The 25,052-nt window shown below is 47.0% G+C and overlaps 1 protein-coding gene across 8 annotated transcripts in view; it reads right to left on the bottom strand.

The window, feature by feature from the left end:
- Positions 1-25,052, bottom strand: part of SMARCAL1 (SWI/SNF related, matrix associated, actin dependent regulator of chromatin, subfamily a like 1) — a 63,139-nt gene that overhangs the window by 23,499 nt on the left and 14,588 nt on the right. For all 8 annotated transcript variants that reach the window (XR_008666978.1, XR_008666975.1, XR_008666976.1 and 5 more), the window contains exons 7-12: positions 24,161-24,347; positions 20,782-20,932; positions 19,021-19,179; positions 15,417-15,482; positions 8,897-9,037; positions 5,036-5,254 (exon numbers count right to left, since the gene is read on the bottom strand). Coding sequence is in view for 4 of the 8 variants with exons in the window: in XM_055345101.1 (XP_055201076.1) it covers positions 5,036-5,254; positions 8,897-9,037; positions 15,417-15,482; positions 19,021-19,179; positions 20,782-20,932; positions 24,161-24,347 (923 nt within the window). In the remaining 4 variants the exon portion in view is untranslated. The remainder of the gene's footprint in view (positions 1-5,035; positions 5,255-8,896; positions 9,038-15,416; positions 15,483-19,020; positions 19,180-20,781; positions 20,933-24,160; positions 24,348-25,052) is intronic.

Below are 25,052 nucleotides of genomic sequence, written 5' to 3'. Positions count from 1 at the left end.
TGAGGCCAGTGACCAACATAATAGCTTCTTCAGGTAACAAAGAAGTGACCCCACAGTAATAACATCCATGGCCCTGACTTGTTAGTAACTCAGGAAAGCGGCCACAGCCAGGCTGTACCTCAAACAATCGACACCACAGACGGTGCGACAAGCTGCCTGGTCAAAACAGCTTCCTGCCCCTTATCAGTATCTTTCCTCTAGGGCTTGATGAGAAAGAAGGACGATAACCTGGGGACGGGGGGGTTGGGCACTGACAGGGGAGTGGGGCCATGTCACTGTTGTGGCAGTGGTGGCCACCGTCCCTTCTGCCTTGTGACACAGGTCCAACTGAACCAACTTCCTGAGAACTCTTGTTGGAGATGCGACTCCAAGAGGGCGTGTCTTCAACCTTCTCAGCTATAGACCCAGTGTAGACTCTGATGAAGCTCTGGACACACACCTTTCGCTTCTGGACAAAGAGCTCACAGGCGTCCTGAGGTCCATTCACATCCCCTCAAAGGGTCCCTTGCGGCAGGCCAGGCCCTCTAACATAATGTAGACCCTGGCAGGATACGCCAAAGGGACAGAGCCGGACTTCCAGGCGCTGACCACCTCACCCGCTGTGGGCCTGCCTCAAGCAGACGGCACCCTAGTTGTCCTGGCTTCATGCTGACTCCCGTACCCTTTGGAGACCCCCACTGCTCCTGTCAGGTCCTTCCTTCCATTCCTACTCACTCACTCCACACCTGCTAAGCAGAGGGGGGAGGGCAGAACATGGACATGTGGCAGGGAGCACTCTGAGAAACCTTGCCTGTTTGAGACTGGCCATCAGGAGCTGATGAGGTGTGGGGAGCAAACATTTTTATCACACTTGGTTTTGGGGGTTGGTCCACTGGGCACCTGCAGGAATGAGCACCCATGTGCCCCAAAGCCTGCCAAGGGCGCCTATCCATCCCCATGTCCCAACGACTCACTCCTTCACATCTACCAAAGCCCTATGTAAACTGCTTTCTCAGTGTCATTACTTAGAAGACTGAGCTGAAATAACCCAAACCTCCAACTCAAAATGATGCAAAATTGTAATACGGCCTTGGGAAAATAACACATACAGTGCTTTAAAACAACACTTAAGGGCAGCCCGGGTGGCTCAGCAGTTTAGTGCTGCCTTCGGCCCGGGGTATGATCCTGGAGGCCTGGGATCGAGTCCCACGTTGGGCATCCTGCATGGAGCCTGCTTCTTCCTCTGCCTGTGTCTCTGCGTCTTTCTCTCTGTGTGTCCCTCATGAATAAATAAATAAAATCTTAAAAAAAAAAAAAAACAACACTCAACAGCACAGAAAAATGTTCATGATGTGGTTTTGTAAACTGTTTTCTTCCCTACCTGATAGATGTTTACAGGGTACCCATTCAGCTTTTAAAAATGTTACTTATATATGTAAATTATATATCTATATATGTATGTATACGTAAATATTTTCAAGCAAAATACATGTACATTTTACAGAAAAATGACTCAAATGATATATGCCAAAATTTTATGATATAAAAGATGGGTAATTCTTCTTTACAGCACAGTAATAAGAAACACTAAATCGATGTTATTTTTAAGAACTTTTCTACAGTATTTTTAATGCAGGAGAGATCAAGAGTTTGATCTTAAGAAAAGTCCAAACCTCTCCAAAACGGAGTAGACACAATACTAGTCCATTAATGATCTTCTTTTGCCAATCATGGGCCAGGAAATTTTAAATAACCTGCATTCTTTGTTCCCGGACTTTTACTAAATTAGATCCACTGGGGTTTTGAATTTATTATTTTTTTTAATGTTGGAATTGGAATGTATTGTCAAACGGCAGAAGGGTGAACTGATACTGTCACCAGGAAGTCTGCACGGACTTGTTCCATTTTTCTGCTCCTGGTCTTGCTGATCAAAAAATTACTATAGACAAAAGAGGATTAGAGTCAGCTTTTCTTAGCCTGTGAAGAGATACCTATTATTTCAGCTGAAAATAAGAAAAAGCTTTCCTTGTACATTATATTTTATAAATGGGCTGCTTCGCCTTGGCTTCTGTGATTTAAAGCTTTTTAAAAAATGGCTTCTCCCACGGGGGAAGACGTGAGGGAGCAAAGAATCACTTCTTGACAGGTTGGCAGTGCTTTGCTGGAACCACCATAATGCACAGCATGCAGGGAAACTTCGTGCTACAAGTAACTTAAAAGTGGGAGGGGCGACATTCTTAGACTCACAGGCCATCCTTACTTGCCTAAGACCATAAAACCACAATCCCCCATTTTAACTTTTTCAACTCAGGATTTGGAAGAGATGTCAATGGCCACCTGGTCCCACTCCCGGCTGACACTGGCTCCCCTTCCTGAATTAAGGTAGGGTATTGCCTTGGATCAGATCCACAGTTGCCAGATATACCACACAAGTGGCTTTGGAGTAAGAAAGCTTCTGGCAATCTAAAGGGCCAAGCTCCTAAGTTCATTTTCTTCTTGAATGTTCCATCATAAAAATGAATTTACGTTAAAGAACAGAAAAGGAAACCAATTTATCAAGGATTTATCTTGTTATGGGAAAGAATCTAGTATCTGGCCTCAGCGTCTTACTGCAGGTCATCTGTACCAACTCAATTTCTCTCTTTTAGGGACAAACTCCTAATTTTCCTAAGATGCCAAGGAAACAAAGCAACTCCCAAGCACTGGACCTGAGAAGAGCTCTAGGTTCTTTCTCTGCTGGATTCTTGAATTACACTGCAGCCTAGGTTTTGCATAATCTGCACAACAGTGTTAAGACTCTGGGGTGAAGAAGTAGGGAGACCAATCACCCAACAGGATGGACTCAGAGCAACTGACACAGCCCTTAGGAACATTTCCAGCACCAGGCATATGAGGCAAGTCATGACTCCCCTTTTTAGGTAAGAAGATATCAAAACATCCCAAAGAACTTAAGGGATTTACACAGCTACTGCAAGTTATAAAAATACCCAACATTCCTGATTTCCATAGTTTAGCCTACTAAATTTCACATTATTGCCTGTGAACTCAGAAATCAAAACTCCAAGCTGTATCTGAAATCATCTTTAGAAAGAGCCCCCTAAAGTAAGCCCCCTAAAGTAAAGTAAGCCCCCTTACATAACCTGGCAAAAAAAATTCTCAAATGTTATTAAATCTTGCTGCACTAAGTTAAAAATTCCCATACTTCTTTTTCTCTTTAGCCATATTGCACAATTTACAGTTGCCCCTTGGCCACTCAATGCGCTGTCCCTCCTCAATTCAAATGCCCACTGATCACTTTTTCTGTTGTCTACATGGGCTGTTCTCTGCCTGGTTTGGGAGGGGGACCAGGTACAGGTGAAGAGGTTCTCCGGGAGAATTCCACGAAATACCGATAGGCTTACTTCCAGCACACACAGGAGGAACTAAAACGCAGAACATGAACACTCAGATCTTTGCACCTAAAAACATCCTACATCTGAATTTTCCCATTAATATATTTGCCATACTTGTTCATTGGTTTTCTTGATGGCAGAATTCACTTGTGGGCAGCAGTTAGTAGACATTAAAGATTTAAGAGAATTATAAGAAAAAGCTTAAAACTGAGAAAGAGAATTTCCACTCAGGGGTGCCTGGGTGGCTCAGTCTGTTGAGCAGTTGACTCTTGATTTTGGCTCAGGTCTTGTGAGATCAAGCTCCATGATGGGCTCTGCACTCAGTGAGTCTGCTTCCAATTCTCCCTCTGTGCCTGCCCCCAGCATGCTCTCCCTCTCTAATAAGTAAATAAATAAATAAATCTTAAAAAAGGGGGGGAGAATTTCCATTCACTGAATTTTTAACTCTAGAAATCGGAAAAAGCCAACTGACAGTGATTTTAGTAACAGAGCATCTGCTTCTGCTCATGTTCCGCTGAAATACAGGTGGAGGACCACTGGTCTGTATGTATATACACATCGATGTTAGAGAACTTTGTTGGAAAATCCACAGCAAAAAGATTATGGCTGCTCATTTCCTCCACACTACCCAGATTATTACATACATGTACAGCAGAAATTAAATACAGCTCAACAACATACTACACTCTTGTTTCTTAAGAGTTACCCACTGGTCTTACTCTCAATGTGGTAAAATAACACAAAAAAACCCCATGCATCGGTCTCTTGTCATTCCTATTTATTTTGTGCTCTCCCAGAAGGCTGGGATCTCATCTTGATCTAAGTTTCTTTATGCAGGGTAATAACAAGCCCAGATAATGCTTTATGATAATGTCAAAAAATGTCAACAACTGTTATTTTCTTGGCAATGAAAACTGCAGGGTTTTATCCCAAAAGGACAGAAGTGGAACTGGTGTAAATTATTTTACAGCACTTAGCACAGTGTGACACTAAAGACAGATAGGAAAGTGTTTTGAAAAGATAAAACCAACATAGTGGAAAGACCTTAAAGTATAGGGGTAACAGGTTCGGTTACAGCCTCAGGTCTGCCATGGAGCCGCTGTAAGACTGAGTCAATCACATTCTCTGCGGGCCCTAGTTTCCCTTTCTGTAAAATGGGGATGCCAACTTCTTGCCAACCGTAAGTAACTGTTAATAAGGATTAAGGGTTAAGAGGATTTGAAAACCCTACTTTGTTATATGCCAATTTGTTATTTTGACTAAAAGAGGGTTAACATACGCATCAAATACACCTAGAACTAGCTTCTGTTACTAGACTAACAGTTACTAGACATTCTCAAAATATACTAAATAAATATAAATTCCAACTCTCTTTGAGGGATTCAGAACATACATCACCATTCTGCAGTTGCCATGGGGTTTATTTTTACGACCAACTGTCAACAGTGATCTGATCTACACGTGTGTAAAACCACAAATTAGTAAGAGATTTTGGAAGCAGACAAGGTAGGCTGAGAAATGGCATGGGCTCAGCGTCCTTGCCCAGGAGCGTGGGAAGAGGTCATAGCCCAGCAAGCTCAGAGAACCCTGGGTAACCCCTGCAGGCCCACTCCCGAGAAGGAACAGCTCAAATTCCCAATCCCCATCTCAAGCCCCAGACTCACAGTTTTGTCCATTGTGGTCATTTCCTTGGCCACGGCATCCAGGGCGGCTCTGGCCCTGGTGCTGATCCGGCCAGGGGCAATGATGACCATCTTGCGCTGCTTGGGTGGGAGCTGAGCAAGGACATCACACTTGAGGCGTCGCAGCATGACCGCTTCCTCCAGCAGGAGCTTCAGCTCGCCCAGGTTGGAGGAGCCCGAATAGTCCCATCCCCAGGGCTGCTGTGGAGAGAGAACCAGGCCACAGTGCCCGTTAGGTTCTCCCAGGGTCACGTTAGCCAGGGTGGGACCTCAACCTGCTCACAACTTTCTCTTCCCGTGGCTTTGCTCAGAGAACTTCAAGTGGCTCTAAAGGATGAATAAAACCTCACAGGACAGAGATGGGAACAAGGAAGGAAAAGAGAAAAAGAAAGTCAGGAATAAAGCAACTAAAAACCACTATCTCGGCATTCTACATGCCAAACTTCCGAGCAGCAAATGCAAGATGCTGAGAGGGCTGGTGTCCATTACATTTAAAATCAAACAAGACACTCAGCTTGTCAGACTATTCCTGTATTCTAAACAATGAAATCACATCTCCCCTGGGGCGTATCCTAGAGTCCACTGCACATTGTAACAAGTCCCGTGTTCAGTAATATCTCTGCTTGAGGAGATGCATTGAGATTTAAGAGGCTGCTGTTCATTTAAAACAGGCTATCCCGGCACGGCCGAGAGCAGTGAGATGAACACAGCATTGCTGCAGTTGCTGGAACTAAAGGGGGGAACTCAAAGCACAAGCTTTTGCCAGCCTGGCTGAGACCAGAGGCAGGTTTCATGGTACCCAAGCGGTCCTTCATAAAAATGGTTTCTTCACTTTGTAGTTCATGGGAGGCAATGAGCAAGAGTATCTATTCCCGGTCCCACAACTAGAGAAGATGTCAAAATGAAAACCGTACCCTTCACTAACACTTACTCGAAATAGAACTGACATCTACAGTCCCGCAGAAAATGCAGGAACCAGGGTGTCTGCTGCCTTATGTTTCCTAGCTGCTTGTCTCCCTTCCTGCCTCAACCTCCCCTGGATCATGAGCCACCTTAGGTAGAAGGTAGGCTTGTTCATTTTCAAGGGCCAGTGGACCTAGTCTCTAATTGTAAAGACGTGGCGGGTGTCCTATAAACCTCTACTAAATACAGAATAGGAAGAGATGGTCAAAGGCAGAGAAGTAAAATGATCAAAAATGGCTTCTTCTTTAAAAAAATACTCTGAAATCAACTGGCAGTTCTCGGCAAATGCCTTCATGCAATGGGGTTGAAAATTAACTCAGCAAGGGGCATTTTCTTCAGTGGCTTCTCTCAATGCAAGAAGCTGGTCAGTTTAAAAAAAAAAAAAAAAAAAAAGAAAGAAGAAAAAGAAAAGAAAAGCAGCCCTAGCCTATGGGCTGCATTAAATGAAAATCATGCTGGGAACAAGCAGATACCATAATTAATTTGGATATCATGCTCCTGTGCCAGCTTTTAAGCTTGTAGGTTAAAATCAGTAATACCAAAGATTTAAAATGTGGAAAATTAACAATCCAACGAGCTTTTATTGAAAATTTACCAAGGAGCAGGCCCTGGACGAGGTGAAAGGATAGGAAGGCATGGTCTGTGTTTGTCTTCTCGGGTGTTAGTGGGTGGGGGGCACACTGAGAAGGAGAGAAAGGATGAATCTAATAAGGATGGCATGAGGACTGCGGAGATGGTGGATGGAGACTGGGGACACAAGAAGGGGCAGCCTGGGGGTAAAGCTGACGAATTCTGTCTTCAGCCCCTACCATCACTGGCTAAACATTACACCATGAGCCCAGATAGTCCAAGAAGAGAAGATCCTTCCCAGAAAGTAGGTCATTTGCAAATAGGACAGAGGCACAAATCACTCATGAAGAGTTTTGAGGGATCATGACAACCATGCAGATTCTAATCTGGATTGGTCCATGGGGAAAGTGCACTGCAGATTTTGTTAAGGAAGTGTATGGCTTTAAATACATTTAATAACAGAAATTTCTTGCCTCAATAAGCAGCTAAAAATGGTTTGCAATTAACTTTGCAAAGCACTACAATTTACATTATAAGTACTTTGTTTAAACGTAAGTGGTATTTTTAAAGTACTTGAAAAGTTTTTTGAAAAAAGTATTTAAAAACTAAGGCAGACAATCTTATTTACATCACAAACTTGCATAGCAAGGCTTTTTCCTCAAGATGGCATGCGTAATGAGTAAGCAACAGCCATTTCTCCGAAGTGTCAGCATCTTCGATGCAAATAGTAGCTCAGTATATTTGCCATTTGATCACGAAACAGGACTCCTTAAGGTCTGAACTAATGAGGTCTCAGAGTCGGGCTGGAGCCTCTGTAGCAGGTGCGTGCCACCCGCAAGAAAGCAGTCAGGCGTAGCTCTGGTTGTGGCATCAAGGTTTACGAAGTTACAGCAGAACAGCTGGGGAAAAGGAGAAGTGATCGACACTTGAGAGAGGGGCCAGGGTTTGCTGTTCTAATTCAGGGCCACTTGGGCCCCCGTGGGAGCAGAGTTTAGGAGTTTTAGAAGTCTGACCTTGCCAGACGAAGGCCTGCTGCTGAAAGATAAATTCATTGCCCCGGCAGTTTCAAAGATAGAGATGAGAAAGAAAAATTGGTAAATCTTTCTTTCCTGCAGTTTTTCAACTGTGGAAGTTCCAGAGCCCGGGTCAGAGAGAGCTAAGCTACTAGGGGGCGTGGGAAGATGATGTCAGCCAGCCCGACCTGCCTCCCAGCCGTCCTGGTCAGCGAGGTCACTAACTGGGCCTCCTGCTTCCGTCCCCCGTGGCCAACCAAGACCCTGGCATACCAGCAAACAGAGGAGTGGTGTCCTACTGGCAGGCGCCACGACCACAGACAAGAAGAGAGAGGACATCATGGAGGTTCAGCTCAGGAGCCTCCTCTCTGGAGGAGGACAGTGCCCCATGCTCAGCTGGCTGGATCAGATTGATGAACACTGATGGATTCAGTGGCCCACCAGGAGGACTGGTGAATGATAGAACTTAAACATCAAGAAAATGTCAAGTTTCTCACTTAGAAAAGTAACCCATTTTGGTGTATGTTATCTTCCAGTCATATATGAAAGACAGGAGCGGAGAAGGACAGAGGAAGAGAGAGGGGGAGAAAGAGAGAAGGAATGAATGAATGAATGATGGGGAAAATTTTGCATCCTTTTTTCCCAACACTCTTGTATTTCCCCATGTCATTAAATAAATTTTTCAGTTAAAAAAAATCGAGGTTTTAGAAATCCAGGTTTTGACTGCAATGGCACTTGCATTTACAAGCTCCTTCTGCCGTTTCTGGGAGACTGAAGGTGTGCAGGCTGTGGCCCCAGAGGCACCTGCCCCATTGGCACTGTATGTCCACAGATAATCTGTAAGTCAGAGGCCTAATGAGCAGGCACATTTCACTGTCACAAGTGGACATTCTGACTGTTGAGAACCCACCGAGGCAGCTCCAGATCACACTCCCCGCTCCACCTGTTTCGAGGCCTCTGTTGTCTTTTCCCCAGCTGCACCCCTAGCTCACCTCCCAAGCTCACCTCTGTGCCCTTCTCAGAGCTCTACGCAAATATGCATCAGCCACGGTCCCCTCACTGGGAAACACTACCCTGGAATCACCATTAAGCACAGAAACTAGGAGGGACTGTCCTTATCCTCAAGGACATTTGAAGGTCAGAACTAGCGGCAAAGCAGGCGGAAAATCTGGATCTGCCTCCCTGGGCAGTGTGCTTCTGATCATACCATAGCCAAAGAGAAGCAACAAAAATCTAAGGGTCAAAATCAGGGTGAGGGCCAGGTGGGGAGGAGGGGAGGAGAGAAGAGAATAAATACCCGCTTGGCATCACAGTAGCGAAGTCCAAAAGCATGAAACTGAGGGAAGAAAGTTGGCCTGACCCCGATGATCTGGGTGTAGAGCTCTGCGGGCCGGGACATGGCTGGTGTGCCGGATAGCAGGATCACTCTCTTCGCAACCTGGAAGACAGAGAGCCAAAGGTGCTGAGAGCACACAGATGAGCACATAGAGAATATCCCAAATGTCCTGCTGGGATCAGAGATGGATGCCCCACCCCCCGGGATGTTGTACCCCTGAGAGCACCATCACTACCTGGGCACCCTGACCGCTGGCAGTTCTCCAGTTTACTCCTCTGGAAACCCAGGGAGATCTAGTTCCCAAAGACACTGCAGGTTGGTCTCACTCCAGATCCCAATGTGGCCCATACCTGGGAAATCTAAGCAGAGGTACTGTGGCCAGAGAAGAGGAGCATGTTCTAAGAACCTCACGGTGTGACTCATGTAAACAGTTGGACACCACCGCCTAGGCTGCCCTTGCCACAAGTCCCTACATCAGGACTTAGCACGTTATACTGAATTCCACCTTTTCCGTCTCCCTTACTAGACTACAAGTGTCTTGAGATCAGAGCTGTGTTCATCTTTACCTTCTGTAGCATGGTGCCTGCGACAAGGTAAGCAATCAGCAAATGTTCACTGTAGGCTGGAAACTATACAGCTAACCAGGGTCCCTAGGAAGATAGAATTAACTCAAAGAATCCAGCATTGGAAGAAGAAATGGGACTGGGGGAGAGAGCAACAGCTCTGACCTTCTCCTAGAGGGGATCTCTGATATCCAAGTTGAACTCCCTGGTCAGATAATGACACTGAGGACCAAACCCTTCTCATGGCCACGAGAAAAAGTCAGGGGCACCAGCACACACAAGCCTCTACCCAATTTTCTTTGGAGGGGAAAAAAGACAGTCACTAACTCACCTGCACAATGCTTTGAGCCCAGGGCTCCCTGACTTCACTCATTTTGCAGTTAATAAGGACTTTAAAAAGCAGGACCTATGTCCATTTACCCTAAATTCAGCCCAGGTCTGCAGCAGCCTGCTCAGCAGTGCGGAAGATAGAAATAAATGGTGGATTCCAATGATGGACTGTGGGTTCCTCAAAGGCCTGACACCAGGCTGACCCAAGGAGACATGACCGAAATATCCCACGTCTTACTAAGGTGGGAAAGAGGATGAGAATAAAGGAGACACCCCCACTGTATTAGGCCACAGAATGGCCCCAAATTCCTGGAGGTAAAAATCCACCTGGGCCCTGGGAAGGAAGCCTACCAGGGAGCTCAGTTGTCTAGAAACACCTTGTTAACCACTGTAACCTTGAGTTAACAAGGGGAGCATAAGGCAATGTCATGCAATAAATTACCAAGGGGAGGAAATTAGGTTTTCAAATGGATAAGCTGCCTCATAAAAATAAATAAATAAAGGTACAACACAGGGAAGAAAAATGATTCTTTGTAAATATACAATATATACAACTCTCAAGATGCACTTTTGCCCTCTCAGTGATTGCCAATACCTAATTCCATTATGACAGGAGAGCTATGAATTTCTCCAGCTATAATTTTCCACAGTTCAATTACCCAGGCTCCTAATTTCCTGCATGGTTTAATGCAGACTCATTAAAATAACAATGAGCTTCTTGAATGACGTCTGTAGCATCACTTGCCTTGGCTCAAGACCATTTCAATGAAATGGGGAAAATGAGAAGTCTTATCAATAAGAGAAAATCGTCCTATCATCCCAAACCTATTGCCCACATTGGTGCTGTTGTCCTGGGATGGAGCCTGGGCAGAGACAGCTCACAGATCAGGTGATGGAAAATAACTCCCAGGTTCTCGGTTGGGTATTTACAGGACGGAGTTAATTCAGAGCCCATTCTCCCAAATACTGTCCAGACAAGCGGTGATGACACCGTTGAAAATGGACATTTGTGGGTGTTTAAAAAGCAGAGGCAGCATTATGGAGGAAGAGAAAGGCCAGCTCTGAAAAGGCAGAAGAGCGTCTTATCTGTTCTGGAATGATTTAGCCTGCTCCCTGTCAACACTGTCACCCATGCAGCCTTTAATCCTGCCCAACTGCACAGGATTTATGGGTCACCCTCCACCTCGGAGAGCCTCCAATTTAGAAAAACAGAAATGAATAAAACTAGGTACATCAACACTAAACTGAACACTTCAGAGTCAACTCCTCCGGCTAACGAAAGAGAATGGCACCCAAGAAACCCATAGTGGAGCAACGTAAAAAAAATAATTTCTTTGTGATGTCTGAGAGAAATTTTGTCATAGGAACAGACACTGCAGGGGCAGATCACCTTCAAAGACCGAAGTACCATACGTCATGGCCAAAGCCTGGCTAAAAATCCATCAAAAGGGAACAAATCTACTATGATAGATTTATACAATACTCTTTGTTAGAATGAGGCCGAGTCATCTGAAATGAGGTGGGATGATTTCTAAGACATACTATTATGAGAAAAAAGGTAGGAGCAAAACAGTGGTTGTACAACACTCTAGGGAGGGAGGAAAGAAACACACGCACCCATGCTTACCTCAGCACAGACTAAATTTTACAAGTAAAACTGAGAGTCTGGTAACTCTGGCTACCTTTGGGGACAGAAATCAAGGAGTCAGGGGCCCAGAGGTGGGAGTTACTTTTCACCATACACACTTTTGAATATATCATCTACTTAAACTCCTTTCTTGAGAAAGGAAAAAGAAAAAGCTCATACATTTTAGGCCACTACTCTCACCTCATCTAACCAATCAGCAGAAATGTAAAAGGAGGGGCACCTGGGTGGTTCAGTGGTTGAGCATCTGCCTTCGGCTCAGGTCGTGAACCTGGGGTCCTGGGATCCAGTCCTGCATCAGGCTCCCTGCATGGAGCCTGCTTCTCCCTCTGCCTGTGTCTCTGCCTCTCTCTCTGTCTCTCTCATGAATAAATACATAAAATCTTAAAAAAAAAAAAAAAAAGTAAAAGAACTCTACTCACAGAAAAAGAGAAATTGCTATTTATTAGGGAGGGATGGTGGGATTCTGAGGGCTTTTTCCCTCTAAAGAAACAATTGAACATTGGTCTGACAATAAAAAGCACTATAAATCAAAGACAAACTCAAACACATACCTCACTGCTCTAAAGCAAGAGATTGACAACCTTCAAGTTAGAGTCTCATGGAAAGGACTATGGGATTCAGGTCAAGCGGGAATAAAGACGGTTATGCCTGGCCACACTGGCCTTCAGAAGCAACCATTGAAAAGTGAAATTTTGACCCAGTAACTCTGTGTAGGAATTTGTCCTAACAGGTCAAAGTACACAAGGTACAAGTACATGATGATGGTCACTTGCAGAATTATTTCTAAGAGCAAAACGATGTCCAACAGTAAGGGTTAAATTATGGGATGCACCCATATGCCAGAAGGATCTAGAGTCATTAAAAATTATGACTTTGCCCTACAACAGACATGTTAACGGTGGTTTTTCTCTGTTGAAGGGAATTAAGGTGATTCGAATCTTGTTCTTTTAGCTTTCTGTCTTGCCTCCTTTAACACATGTGTACATCAAAAATATAACTACCTTGCTTAGTCACTCAAACCAATAGTGCTGTGGGGGAAGAAAGATGTCACACTTCCCAGGGGAATAACGACACCAGTTTTCTACAACCTAAGCCACACGCGCCCCGCGTGTGCCTGCTGTCACTGCTCATGTTCCCCACATTTCTGGGAAACGACCTGACGTGGCTATCTCACAGACTGTAGGATATAACCTAATTACCTATCATGCACGTTTGCCGAACGTGTCTCGAGATATTAATTATGAGACTACAGTTCTAGGAGATGTGCTGGTTAGAGGAACAATCAAGTGGTACTAAATTAGGCCCTTACGTGGCTTTTCAAAGGCATATTTTAGTTCTTTCAATTTTCCTCTTTTTCTGAAAATATTTAGATTCATCTTCTTGGAGTACCTAGATCAGTGGTTCTGATCAGAGATGGGGAGGAGTGATCTGCCCCTCCCAGGGCATGTTTGGCAACGACTGGAGGTAATTTCAGTTGTCACTACTGGTGGGACCAACTGGCAATTAGTGTGTAGAGGCCAGGGATGCCACAAAACCTCCTACGGCACACACAGGACGGCTCTGCACAGCAAAGAATGACCCAGCCCAAAGTGTCAGTAGTGCTGAGACTGAGAGACTCTCATCTAGATGAAAACACAGCAGAGGGATGAAAGGTCATAATGAAAGTGCATAATGCCTCAGCCCCACCTCCAAACTTACCACCAGTCCAGAATCCTGTGAAGTCAACATTACAGATAAGAGGGACTTCAAGACACTTCCACAAACAGCAGGCTCTGTTTGTGGGTCCTATCTTTAAGTGTTAACTCATCCAAGTTCTATAGCAAACGCAAAGTAATCTATACTAGTTAACAGCTTAAATATTTCTCTTAAATGTGTCAATTTGAAATATCCCCATACTAAAGATAGAAATACTGTTTTAGAGCAACGCTGGTGGCTCGGTGGTTTAGCGCAGCCTTCAGCCCAGGAAGTGATCCTGGAGACCTGGCATTGAGTCCCGCATTGGGCTCCCTGCATGGAGCCTGCTTCTCCCTTTGCCTGTGTCTCTGCCTCTCTCTCTTTCTGTCTCTCATGATTAAATAAAATCTTTAAAAAAAAAAGAAAAAGAAAAGAAATAGTGCTTTAAAAGGTCTGACCCAGAAGCATATATTTTGGAAACAAGTATGTAGTCCAGCTTGCCTGGCTGGGCAACAACTGCATGAACAAGATGCTTGCTCAGAAGCTTTCCTACTGGGGAGCCTGTGTGGCCTCAGTTCAGTGTCTGCCTTCCGCTCAGGTCATAATCCCTGGGTCCTGGGGATCAGGTCCAGGGATGGAACCCTGCATCGGGCCCCCTGCTCAGTGGGTGCGTGCTTCTCCCTCTCCCTCTGCCCCTCCCCCTGCTCATGCTCTCTTTTTCGCTAATAAATAAACCTTTTTCCCCATCTTCTTTAAAAAGAAGTTTTCCTACTGTACCTGTAATGATACAGCCTATCTACTGCACAGCTTCTTCTGTCTAAGCAATCAGGGGCACAGATTTAATCCTAGGTATGGCTGTAATACTAGAACCGCAGTACAAAGATCTGTTAACATGTTTCAAAAGAAAATATACTGCAGCTTCCCAAAAGAAGGGTCATTGCTCTGGGAAAAAAACGTTTAAGTGTGTCCATAAATATTTATAGGTAATGTGAGCAGAGGATCAGGATTTTTAAGTTTGGAGCACAGGGCATAATCCTGCTTTGGAAGACACATCCTGTTACTTGTTATTCTTAAGACAAAACAAAACCTGAAACGAGCAGGCAGTTGTGCTTTATGAAGAATTGGAAAAATTAAGTTAATTTTCGAATGTTAGGACGCCTGGGTGTCTCAGCGGTTGAGCATCTGCCTTCGGCCCGGCGTGACCCCAGGGTCCTGGGATCTAGTCCCACGTCGGGCTCCCTGCATGGAGCCAGCTTCTCCCTCTGCCTGTGTCTCTCCCTCTGTCTTTCATAAATAAATAAAATTAAAACAAAAAAATTTCTCAAGTGTTAATAAGTTTCACCAACATTTAGCATATTTGTTTTCCCTAGTTTAAGTACAATTTAAAGCTTCCTTTTAAGCAATAAATGCTGCAGTTGGAAAGTGCTGGCACAACACAAAGGCTGCTTTAATAAAGCACAAGACAAACATATACTTTTGTTTGCTCAGTCTACATAAACCAAAGTAGATTCTCCCCTGTGGGAGATTTCTATCTGGTTATAAGAGAAAAAGCTACTTCCTAATAGTACTAGTTTCCCCCAATATTAAAAAAAGCTCACCATAGAAAAACGGGAGGAAATTTGGGGGCCTCCCACTGTCTGGGATAGGAGGGCTGGGAGTGTGTGCCAAGCTACACTATGTCCACATCCTGCCTGCTCTGAAGCCAGGGCTCAACCAGAGCGGTCAGGCCTCAGTTGAGACCATCACAATAAGGGGTGTGGATGGCTGACCCTCTCGTTAGCAAAAACAGGCTTAGGGTGGCCCTGGGAAAGGGCATCAGCTTAGGAGGCACACCTCAGCTTTCCCAACGCTTCTTGCGGATACCCGATGGCCTGGTCCCAAGCCTGGATGGCTCATCTCCCTTGGTTCTTAGCACCATGAGAGCTCTGCCCCAACCAGTGACTGAGAAGACAGGTGGTTTCTCCTGAGCTGTTCAGAGGGCATGCTGCTGGCGGCTCCCCTCTGCCTTGTCCAGGAGCCCGAGGAGGATCTACAGGGCAGTCCCCATCCAGCCTGTGATCTTCAATATTCAATAGGCCTTCATCTTTGCGAGACAGAAATGATTGCCTCAAGCACCAGTTCCTTAGCAGAAGTTAGAGAAAAACAAGCCTGGCACTGGAGGCCTACCTTCAACGGCCGACGTCAATGCCTGAACCCTGTGCAAGATACAGCAGGACCCCAAGGCCGAGTGCACTCAAGCTCCCAGCCTATTCTCCACAGGACTCACCTTGAGGAGGGGCATGGCTGCGCGGCAGCGGGCAGTCTTTATATTCTTGAGGAAGTGAGACTCATCCTGAAAAGAAACAGTGACACAGGTGAACAAGGCCAAATCCTGAATGGAGACAGAGCCCATGTGAAGCTTGACCCTGGCACGGCATCACATTGAGGACACCTCCCTTAGCAGTTTCTTGTTCAAGGAGACAGCTGTGGGCCTTGGTGAGGACCCAGATTCTGGTGCTGCTTCCCCACTGTATTCTGGGCGAGTCATCTTTTCAGGACAGTTTTCTAGCTGTTAAGCAGGATTAGGGACTCTCTGCCCGGCTCCCCTCTCAGATGGCACTGAACGAACTACTGAGGGGTGGTTTGCTGGTCAGCAAGACGTGCCTCACGTCTGCACAACGTGACGCCAGAGCGACTGTCAGCTTTACAACATGGAGTTTTATTTATTTATAGCTCTGCATTCTATGCATAAATAAACTAGAATATGTATATTTTCTGCTCTTTTTTTTAAAAAAAAAAAGATTTTATCATTTTTTAAGATTTATTTATTTGGGAAAGAAAGAGTGTGCAAGAAGGGGCGAAGGGCAGAGGGGAGGGAGAGAGAAACTCAAGCAGATTCCATGCTGAGTGTGGAGCCTGATGTGGGGCTCGATCTTACGACCCTAAGAGCAGACCTGAAAACAAGACTGTGCCACCCGGTGCCCCAAAGATTTTAAAGTAATCTCTACACCCAACATGGGGTGCAAACTGACAATCCTGAAATCAAGAGTCACATGCTCTACCAACTGAGCCAATCAGGTACCCATATCGTATTTTCTAAAGCCAAATGAGTAACTAACACAATCTTAGTATATGGGGCAGAAATTTCTATTTTGGTACACATTCAAATTACTTGCTACATACCTGAGCAACCACGGCTCTATAGTGCTAGTTTCTCCATAAATAAAATGGGTAAAACAGCACTACCTAACTCGTCAGGTTGCTCTAGGTCTTATTGGGCTAGAACACACATAAAGCCCTTCGAACAGTCCTGCCACTTAACTCAGCACTCAGTGGTATCGGCCACCCCACAATGGAGATCCCAGGGGATCCCGGCTCTATCTCTAGAGGTGATCTGTAAGAAACCTCCCGTTCCATTTCAGCTATGATGAACCAAAACAGACCTCAAAAGCACAATGGAGGGGAGTGCAAGATGAACCCACAAATGTCAGAGTATCTACTCCTGGAAACCCAGAGTGTAACACTCGTACTCCTGTCTGACGATGAGCCCACATGACAGCCAAGAAGGAAAGGGTTTATAGTGAGAAACAGCAGGAAGAACAGAGGATGCAGAAGGGAACGGATCCTTTCAACCAATGGGCTAAAATGTACCATTATTATAACTAACCACAAGGAATGGCTTACACGTGAATTCTCTTAGACATCTTAGAGCTGACACTTTATTCCTTCCTATAACGTTTCTCTGAAATCAGAAGACAAGGCTCTTAAATAACTGAAGACAAACCAACATGGGTGGTGAGCAGCTTGCCAAAAATCATATGGCAGGTTGAAGTGTTGAGTCAGAGACAGAAGCACATGAATTCCAAAGCCAGATGCAGTCCAGCTTTGATCAATGACGCCCCATCCTGCTGGCTTCACGCCTGTGGGCAAATCACGGGACACCGCTCTCCTCGTCAGTTCCAGCAGTGGTGAAATGGGACATAATGTCTGCCTTAGGGGCCACTGGGACGATGGGCAATTACACCTAAGGTACCTGACACAGGAGAGCACTCAAGAAACGACGGCATTATTCTTCCTACGTGCTGTAGAACCATCACCATCATCCCGGGATACTTCTTTTCATGTTTTCATTTCACATGTATACTAACAGTTTTTCAAAGCACACTTGAATTTGTGCCAAACCAGAAACGACTCCCCCAAAGACTCATTACCCTTCCAGCTGTGGACACATATAAACATTTAAGTTTGCTTACGCTAAGAATAAGAACATGGTATGGTTCTCACATCCGAGTCATGAGACTAGATCACTGAGGCCAGCAACTGTGTCTTCTTCCCTTCTCTGAGCTCCCAATACTTGGTTCACACAGCTGTGGAAGCACTAACGTGTATTCTAATTATCTACGCATGTTGTCTGTCCTGTGGGACTGTGGTATCTCGGAGCACGGGGTGAACTTTCCTCCACATCCTCAGTGCACAGCACTGTACAGGGTGTGGGGCTGGTGCTCAACGGTTGGCCAGACACGTGGATGAACGAGCCTCCCCTACAGCCAGCCCCGCGCTGAGAAAGCCCCAGGCTCTGCTGCAATCATGTTGACTTTTCTAGGCCTCTTCAAAAACACATTCCTTTCTCTCCTTTCTAGCTAAGATATGCACTGCACATTCTGAGCATCAGGATTTGGGAAGCCACTGTCAGCAGAGGATTCTGTTTTTAAGAGAAGGAAAAATACCACGGGCTTTTAAAATTCACACGTCTGAATAAAGAACCTTTCGTGTCATCCAAAGGCACTGGGTTCCCATTTTTCCAAGAGGAAAAACCAGGATAAATCTCCAGTGAAAATCATCCACTGTGCTCTGTGGCCCTGAACGTCTATTAGTGGTGACCTGTACCAGGGGTCGGGGGGCTGCATGCCTTTTCCTAATCTTTATTTGTAAGCCAGGTGAATACCCTGAGTTCTGCCAGCTGGCTGCCACCAGGTCTCTCTGGACTTTCCTTACAGACGACTTGAGTAATGAAAAGAAGGGAAGCCAGTTAAATGAAAGATATGCTGTTATACCTGGGAGCAGAACTAGAGTAAAGCCTACTTAAGGAAAACAAAACAAAACAAAACAAAATTCAACTAGAGTGAAAAGTACAGCTGGCCCTTGGATGCCACAGGGGCTAGGGGTGCGCAGCCCCCCAATCTTGTGCAGTCAGAAGTCTGCATATACTTTTGATTCCCTCAAAATTTAACTCCTCACCCAGCAGCCTTACTGATAACTTAGTCAATTAGCACGTATTTTGAATGTTATAGGATTACTTACTGTATTCTTCCAAAAAAGTAAACTAGAGAAAAAAATATGAAGAAAATCATAAGGAAAACACATTTATTGTACCGTGCCATATTTATTGAAAAAAAAAAACCTTGCCCATGCAGTTCAAACCCATGTTGTTCAAGGGTCGGCTGTACTTTTTTGGGGTGGGGGAGGAGGGAGTGTCTTTATATTGGTTGGGAAAAAAACTTCCTATTTGAACTGTGTGCCTGAGCCACTTGGACAAGAGGGCACTGGATGAAGGTACATGCCATTGCTGTCCAGGCCGGTGGCCTGGATGTCCATGCTGGCCTCCAGTCATGACCTCACGCTGGAGAGACGGGCTGCAAACCCCCAGCTCAGACCTATAAATGCCACTTTTCAAAGAGCTCCCCGGGAGATTCTAATATGCAGCCGGGGTGGAGAACTGCTATTTGAGATGAGTGAAATGTCGGTTTCTCGCAAGATAAAGACAGTGATTTTCTATTCTCCTAGAAACAGAGGGAGGCTCAGGGAGATCACAGACATGAAAGTTCTCAGGGCTTTTAAGAAGAAAGTTTCCCCAGAGACGAAGTACTTAAAGACTTTGCCAAGTCACTTACGATGATGACAACTTTAAAAGGAGTTTTTAGCTGTTTTTCTAACTTGCTCAGAAGGTCAAAACTGACAATGTTGACCAAGCCAGCTGTCAGGCGGTCCTTGCCGGTCACCACGACATTGACGCGCTCCGGGCTCAGAGATGGCAGCCACCGAAGGAAGGCCTGGGGAGGACAGGGGAGAATGAAACCTGGGGCATGCGGCCGGCAGCGGCCAGCTGAGACCCCAGCCCGCCCACCAACGGCACTCTCTCAGTGGACAACGTGAATGCCCCCCAAGAAGCGAACTCGGCGCCTTTCTCTCCACATCCGCTGTATTTGCTGGTGCCCTTGGGCCCACGAACAGTGATCACCTCCACTGCGCTCCTACCAACCGCTCCTTCACTTTCCACTCACGACACTGGCTGCCTCTAAGTAGGCGCTTGTTGGCAGTCACTGTGGTGTCTGGATCTCAGGACTCAAATCTCCAACAGACGCTGCAAGTTTCTGCAGCGAGAGAATGACTCTTTCCAAGAGGAAGTTTATAAAGGAATTTTTAGCGATCCTGGTAGATACCGAAGATACTGATAATGACAAAGGTACGTACTGCCCGCTCTCTCCAGACATCGTGCCATCCCTAGCCCAAGCCAGGGCCTAGAGCCAATGCAAGGCCACCAGGTGCCCGGGTGTCAGCAGCTGGGTCCCCGGGCTCACATTCTGGTGACGGCAAGGCCTGGTTCTTCCACCAGTTTCGATCCTGCTCATAACTAAGTGACACCTGATTTTTTTTTTTTTTTTTGAGATTTTCTCAGGGTGCTGTGGGAACCTAACACACACCAAATAAATATGTGTTCAACTGTTCGCTTCTGGAGGCAGGGGCGGAATTCAGGTCACAAGGACAGGAAAAAAAAATGAGGTATTGTTATGGTGCACATTTTTACAGTTTTGCTTTCTCTTTAGCTGGAAGGGCATGGCCGGGCACCAGGCTGACCAGCTACCGGCAGAGTCGCCTCTTCTCCACAAGTGGCTAGGGTGGGGGCTTAGTAAGAAGCCAACGTGTGAGGGGACAGAGAGCTGCTGTGAGTAGCAGAGAGTTGGGAAAAGCTACAGACGGTGAATGACGTCTCCTCTCTCCACCAAGTTTGCTTCTATGGGTGTTTATTGATCTCACAGGACAACTCTGACCCCTGGATTAATGATAAACAAAGCTCACGGCCGAATGCTAATAGAGTGTTCACGTCCGGTTCCTCAGCCATAAAGGTACCTGGTTGACAGTGAGCATCCTGCCCATGCCACCATCTGCAGGGTAACAAACCCTGAGCCAACCACTCAGGAGATGCCCCTTCAAGGTCCTATGCTTCCAACTGCCAGTGAGCCTGCTGCTTCCCCTCACTGAGGTTCGGTCTGTCTTCTGTAAGTGGGGTTAACGTTGACTTGTGTCTCCTCCCACAGCTGCTACAGGATTCAGGGAAATAAAGGAGGCAGTCATTTTGGAACATGAGCGTGCTACAGGTGAGGGGTGCTAGCGGCAGGGGCGCACGAGGTGCTCAGGAAGCGTCTGCTGCCAGATGGAGGCAAGTCTGAGCTCATAACGCCTCTTCCCTAAAGGTGTAACCCGATTCTAGGTCAGGAAACCAGGCGCCTGGCCTCAGAAGGCCACCTCCTCTCCCTTCCTCCTTCAGCTGACCCAGGATCTTTTAAAGCTCCCCGGGCCCATCCCCAAGTTGTTATCTGATTGCTTCAATACTGAGGACACTTCCTGAAAATCACCACACACAGAGAACTGACCTGCTCCCAGGTGAAGCGCACAGATGATGGTACCACCACCAGGAGCGGCCACTCCTTCTGGTAAAAGGCCGCAATGCAGATGGCTTGGATGGTCTTCCCCAGGCCCATGTCGTCAGCAAGCAGCAGGCGGCCTCTCTTCGCTATTGCAAAACTGAAAGCAGACGAGGGGAGGACAGTGGCATGGCACATCTATCGGGGACGGTGGCTAACCCGCCATCAGGCCACCATGTAAAGCGATACGCGTCACTGGATGTGGGCCACCGCAGTATGCGCCACAGGCCCTGCTCCCCCAGAGAGAGAAGACAGGAGCCAATTAGGGGACGGCATTACAGTAACATTAATAACACCAAAGAGTCAAAATAGGGACAATGTGGAATGGTGGTCAAAAGGCAGAGAGGCTCTAGAAGACAACCGGGTCACGGAAGCCAAGGGAGGAAGCTTCCAAGAGAGGCGGCCCCCTCAGCCCAGGGCAGATGAGACCTGGGACAGTAAGAGAGGGGCAGGCTGGCAAACAGCCCCTGAATAGGGCCTGGGAGGGGCGCCCTGGTTCACCTGAGAGGTTGGCCTGGAGGGGAAGGGAAGAAAGATGGTGGCATCAAAATCAGGTTTTCTCGAGGTCAGAGAGGACATTTATGCACAGGGGCAAAGAGAAGGAGCAGGACATGACAGAGGACACCACAGAAGCAGACAGGCCGAGGGGACGACAGTGCCAGGGTGTCTACCAGGGAGCACCAGCCTCAGCGGCTTCTCCTCCACCAGCAGCCCTCAGGGTCCCTCAGGCCTCCAGCGCGACAACTCCTGCTGATGCCTTGGGAAGAAGGGCACGTTCTTCTACTCTCCGGATGCCCGACTGGCCTGGGGGGCATCCCAGGTCCATGCTTTGCAGCTGGAGTGATCTCACCCCCCCGGTGCCTCAGCTGTGAGATGGGAATAAAAGGCCCTGCCCCGGAGGCTATCGTCAGGGTTGAACAGAGTTCACATGTAAAGAAGGCACTGACAGCAGTGCCTGGCACCTTCCTAAGTGCTGGGGAAGTGTTTCTCTTATAACCACTATTCCAGAAGAAGAGAAAAATAATCAAGATGAACACTAAAGACGACTTGCTTGACTCACAAATGAATCAGTGAAAAGGGAAAAGGATCCCAAGTGCCAGACGTCTGGTCTCTTGCTCTAAACACCAGCCCTCTTTCATCTGAATTCTGGAAAAACTGATCATTTGCTCAGAAACCTGCCAATAAGCCCATCAACTAGCTCTTTTTCTTTCCTTCTCACAGAGCCAAGGCTGCAAGTCCAGCCTCTGATCGGCACTGGGTATGGCTGACGACCATTCCAGGCTGCTTGGTCCTGAGTTGCCTGGAAGTAGCATTCCTGCCCTTCCAAAGCCAGCGCTCAGCAAAGGTGGAAAAGTGAGTGGCGCGTCTACAGGTGGCAAGAGCCAGCTTTCCCAGGCTGGGCAGACAACACACGTCATGCCATGGCACCACTCTACCCCTCAGCGGCCACGGCGGCCTACCAGGGGAGCAGCTTCCCCTCCACACCCCCCGGGGCCACGGCCACGATATGCATTCAGTGGCACAGAAGGGAGCCCAGTGAGGTGCCACCCCACTTCTCTGACAGATCTGGCCTCTTCTTGCCACACCTGCTTTGGTTAAATCTTCTGGACTACTTCCAGGTCCAACCCTCCACACAGATGGATGGGGAAGGCAAGGGTGAAAAGATTCATTTTTTTAACCTCACTTTTGAGTTGACAAAACTGACGGCCAGGGCGGCAGGGGCACCTAAGCAACAAGCCATGGAGAGGACCTGCTTCAGCCATTCACAACGTCCCTATGGTTTGGTCCATCCGGGCAATCTCAAAGCAGAACAGACCCTTGAATTTCGTGATCTTTCCTTTTGTCCCTGCCTTGAAGTAGCCCAACCAAGGAGCAAAGTGGCCAAAAATGGGAACACAGGAAACGCCTGCATACCAAAGAAACACAGAGCTGGTATAACAGAAGTCCTGCACTCCTCACCACAAACATGGATTTCAGCTCCAGTTCCACTCCTGGAAGCTGAGTGGCTTCAGGCAGATGACTGCCTTCTTGGGTCACCTGTTAAAAGGGACCTTTTAGATATTAGAGGAACTGGATTTATACCGAGATTTTGCTCCCTAAATTTAAGGGTGTTTTCACTGTAGGTCTTATAAAACCAACATGGAACTGACAGCCCTTTTTCCTCAACACAAAAATCCTCCTCTTCAGAGAATGAAAGTCAAAATCTGGATTTAACTAGGAAGTTCTTGAGAAACACTGCAAGTACCACTAGCGTTTTAGAGCCATAGGGAAAAAGATGGAAGCTACTGGCCAGGCTCTGGTTCTGGCACACAGAACCAGACAGATAACAAAGCGTGTGATCGAAGACAGATGGAACTGGGAGGGAAACCGAGGGAAAGGGTGTGAGCAGAGCTGGGGCCACGGGAAGGCGGGGAGGTGTGACTGTGCCCAAGTCGCAGAACACAATCCTGTCAGAGACAGTCTTTCCCAACCCTCAGGAGCAGGTGGCCTGTGGGCAGGCTGTCTCTCCGTTCACCGGGTCCCTTCCCCCGAGGCCATAGCCCCAACCACACGCCGAATGACAGATGAAGCTCTTACTGTCTCTGGACGGCCATCCCGACCGCCTCTTTCCTCTCCTCGACCTCCAGTATTTTCATTAAAAGGCAAGTTCAAACCTGTCATTTGGCCTCTCCCAAGAAGCTCTGGAGAACAGGACAGGTTACCACATGGGCTTCTCTTTTGTTTATAAGACCACCCTGACTTTCTTGGAAAACCCTCACCTCCCACTGTCAGTTCAAGTAACTCAGTGGGCAGGGGGGAGGAAGCTATCAGCTGGTGCCAGGGGTGGGCCTGTCACCCAGTCTCACCAGTTAGACCCCCAGCCCCCAGGCCACAACGACTGGTCCCGGCATCGGTGCCAGATTTCAGGTCCCACAGCGTGGGGCCCACCAGGTAAGAGATGCTTCCATTGGTCTGCAAAACTGATGGACGCAAGCCCTGGCCGCAACACCTGAGCACAGCAGGCTGAGAACAACGCAAACTGAGGAGAAATCCGAGCCGCCAGTGCGGAGACTTCTGATGAGGTCTTTGGAGAGCCTTGGCTTTCTACCACACACACCGAACAATCTCTTTTCTTGAACCTGAGTTGGGTTTCTGCACACCTGCAATCCAGAGTCCTGATTAACTCATGGAATTTGAAATCATCAGGCTTTGCTTACAGCACACCTGGCTGTCTAATGCCCAGATGTATCTAAATGTCCAAGAGAGATGAGGGTTCTTAAAAGAGGGAGCATCTGAACCCAGTCTATACTGAATGATTGTGAGGCAAGGGGAAGACCAGAGAACCTACTTGACTCCTGCTCTCTGGAAGGGAAGCAGACTGGACACAAGCTTGGGGTCCACTCCAGAAAGGTCAGCCTCGGGGATGGGTTGTGTGAGGCAGGGAGACGTCTTCTCTAGCTGTGATGCAAACGCCAGGGTGAGGGTCTTGGGCAGAGGATCCAGCTGAACTTGTGGAAGGCAGCGCACCCTCTGGACTAGAAGGAAGGATAGACGTATGTGAACTGGAGCGACAGGCCCACGAGGGCTAAGGACAGTGAAGGGGCTTTGAAACATGGAGCTCAGTGGCTGGATTTCTGCCGTGTGCCACCTTCTCAAAAACGTACCTGGAGAGAAAACCAAGGGTTGACAGTCGTGTCCTGAGCAAGTACATAAACCCAGAGAGCTGGTTTCCCCGCTCTACTCCTAACTTTCTACAAATAAAGAGGGAGATCACTAACGCCAGATTGATCTTCTACACTACACAGACCCCAGGAAGAGCTGCAAATGTTTCTGACTGATTTTTTAACCTAAAGCAATTTAAAAAAAATTACCTTAAGATTCTTATTCAAATAAATAAGGACCCACGTTCTTAAAAATCAGCCCAGAAAGACCCATAAAAAAGGCAAAACACAGAATGGATGAATCTCGTTTCCATTCTCTTGATGTTCTCTTTAGGTTTTGATGTTCGAGAGTCAACAACTTCACGTTACCAGCTGCTGATCAGCAAGGGACCGGTGCTGTGCTCTGTCCAGAGAAGCTGTGAGGCGTTTCCAAGAAGTATTAGGACGATAGGAGGGCTGTTTACAAACAATAGCAATGACAAAGGACAGAGTCCACGCTAAGGCCGTGAGGCCACGATGTAATAAAATACAAGTGCCCCTGTACCCTTGTGACCATCTCTGTAAGAGGACACTGACCTC

Source organism: Nyctereutes procyonoides, unplaced genomic scaffold (assembly GCF_905146905.1).
Source record: "Nyctereutes procyonoides isolate TBG_1078 unplaced genomic scaffold, NYPRO_anot_genome, whole genome shotgun sequence".
NCBI classification, from domain to species: Eukaryota; Metazoa; Chordata; class Mammalia; order Carnivora; family Canidae; genus Nyctereutes; species Nyctereutes procyonoides.
The sequence above is the reverse complement of the archived record's forward strand: the minus strand, read 5'-3'. Positions and strand labels throughout refer to the sequence as shown.